The sequence below is a fragment of the Egretta garzetta genome, unplaced genomic scaffold, assembly GCF_000687185.1.
Source record: "Egretta garzetta isolate BGI_Z169 unplaced genomic scaffold, ASM68718v1 scaffold437, whole genome shotgun sequence".
Lineage (NCBI taxonomy): Eukaryota > Metazoa > Chordata > Aves > Pelecaniformes > Ardeidae > Egretta > Egretta garzetta.
This window is the reverse complement of record NW_009260341.1, coordinates 1,838-4,125: the sequence shown is the minus strand read 5'-3', so window position 1 is coordinate 4,125 and position 2,288 is coordinate 1,838. Positions and strand designations below refer to the sequence as shown.

Sequence of the window (2,288 nt, the reverse complement as noted above, 5' to 3'; positions counted from 1 at the left end):
GTCCCCGCGTGCGGGCAGCTGGCTGAGGCGCCGGGAGCTTGTCCCCTCCGTTTATAACATCGGCGAGGTCTCAAATTTGTGAATACCCTGATGGAGAGGGCAGAGGGGCCTCAGCCGGACGGGCTTTGTGCCTCGGTCCGCTGCAGGATCGGTGTGAAGCCGCCAGCTCCGCAGTTGAATTAACCCTTCTAGCCCTAATTAATAACACAAAGGCCAAACACCCGGTCAAAGCCAGGATCGCTCTTGAGGGTTCCCCTTCTTCCTGTGAGTTGCTGCCCCCTGCTTTCGAAGGCGTCAGTGCAGTCACCGACTTCACGTCGCTGCTCCTCTACAGCCTTGGGCTCCAGCCCTGTGTGCCCTGGGGGGGGAGGGCGGGCGGGAGGGAGGGGAGCACCCTGGTTGGCAGCACCCCCGCTGGCAGCGCCACCCTCGAGCGCAGGCAGTAACGCTCTCCTCGTATCCTCGCAGGACATGCTGACGATGCTGGGAGACCAGGGACCCAACTACAACAACGAGGAGTTCCCAGAGTTGAACATATTCCCTTCTTTTTCAGAATAAAATAAGCCCTAGGGGAAGCACATTATAGCTATATCTAATATCCACGTGTAAAGGAAAACACCCAAGTCTTTTTTTTTCAAAGACTGATGAACTTTCTGAACACTTCCCCGCCGTCTGGAGGCGCAGCTCTGCCCGGCAGCCCGAGGACGCGTGGCCGTGCGGGAGGAGGATGCGGTGGGTTTGGGCGCCTCCTCTGCGCGGTGCCGGCCGCGGGGGACTGCTCGCCTGGAGGCTTCAGGACTCGAGCGCCGCGACAGCAGCCGCGCTCGCCGACCGAAGGCCCCGCGTCTTTCCGCAGCCGCTCGCGGGCGGTTTTCCTTCTGCGTGCTGGGTCGGTCAGAGGGATTCCTGTCTGGATTGCAGACGGCCCCTCCAAACTCATAAGGTGGCTTTTACCGTTTTTATGTCAATCTTCTGTACCGTGACTCTTTTTCTATAAAACACAAAGTATTGGAACTTTTTAAACACCGGAAGGAACTCTTCCAAGCGTTACCCATGTGTGGCGCAGTCCTGGAGGACGCCTGCCTGAGAGCCCGTGTGGTCGGCCGGTGTTCTCACCGGAGGGAGCTTGGCCAGCCCTGGAGGGTCGCTCCTGCAGCAGTGAAACACTGCAGACAGGCCCTCGGTAGCGTACAGAGATGCGCACATAGATATTGGGGGTTGGACTAGATGACCTCTAGGGGTCCCTTCCAACCCAAAACATTCTATGATATGATTCTATGTTGAGATGAAGTCTGAATGCTTAAGGTAAATGAGAGCTAAAGTTTCAACTACTCAACTTGCAGGGAGAAAAAAAAAAAAAAAAGGTTAAAAGGAAGAACAATTAAAAACAACAGAAAGCCAGTCACCTAATTCAGAAGCTGGTCCAAGCAATAAGAACCTGACCCAAGGTGCACTAGAATCAGAGTCTCACAGACAGAAACTGAATGGAAGAATAAAATTAAAAAACAAACACACACAAAACCCCAACAAATCCCAAACCAGTTCAGTTTTAAAAGCAGTTTCTCAAAACTCAAAAAAAAACCACAACACCTGCCACCTTGAGTTTCATTAAAGGCAGTTTTTTTTCTGCTTATGGGGTGGGGGGGACACCGCTCTGCGCCGTCCCTGCGATTTCCCCACACCGAGATTGAGTTCCCTGCCTTGGCTTCCGAGCTGGAGGGCCCGGGCTGTGTCCGGGGGCTTGCTGGGGGAGTTGTGTTCTCACCACACCCCTGCTGGGCAGCGTTTGCTTTTACGCTCGCCGTCTCCTTAAAGAAAAACTCCTGCCCTGCAGTGACCCCCATCACAAAATGGAGGGGAGCAGGGGAAGACGGGGAACAATTATTTTTTATATCTATATAACTTTTTTTTTTTTAAATTTTAAACCTTTGGATCTTCTGGCTTCTTCAGTGGGGGGAAAAAAAAAAAAAATTCTTGCAGCAACTCTCGCCCCCCTCAGGGTCTGCAGGCGCAGTTCGGTCCCCCCGGTGCTGGAAGCCTCGCTGCAATTCCAACAGGAAAATTTGTTCCTTGCAGAGTTTGACTTGGAGGGAAACTTGGCACGACTGCAGTGGGGGACGAATCCGAAGCTTTCCTGGAAGCCTGGCTTTGCTTTGGAGGGAATCCGGGCGCTTCTCCCTCCTCCCTGCGCCTTGGCGGGGCTGGCGCGGGGCAGGGAGGGCCCGGGGGCCGTGGTGCGGGAGGCCCCCGTGGGGCAGAGTTGGGGGGGTGCCCGGGGGTAACCGCCC

At 54.9% G+C, this 2,288-nt stretch overlaps 1 protein-coding gene across 1 annotated transcript in view; it reads left to right on the top strand.

Moving 5' to 3' along the window:
* Positions 1-1,151, top strand: part of ARNT (aryl hydrocarbon receptor nuclear translocator) — a 33,066-nt gene extending 31,915 nt beyond the window's left edge. Inside the window, exon 22 of the mRNA XM_035898048.1 lies at positions 292-1,151. Within this exon, the coding sequence (XP_035753941.1) occupies positions 292-558 (267 nt within the window). The 3' untranslated portion in view covers positions 559-1,151. The remainder of the gene's footprint in view (positions 1-291) is intronic.
* Positions 1,152-2,288: the final 1,137 nt, after the last annotated feature.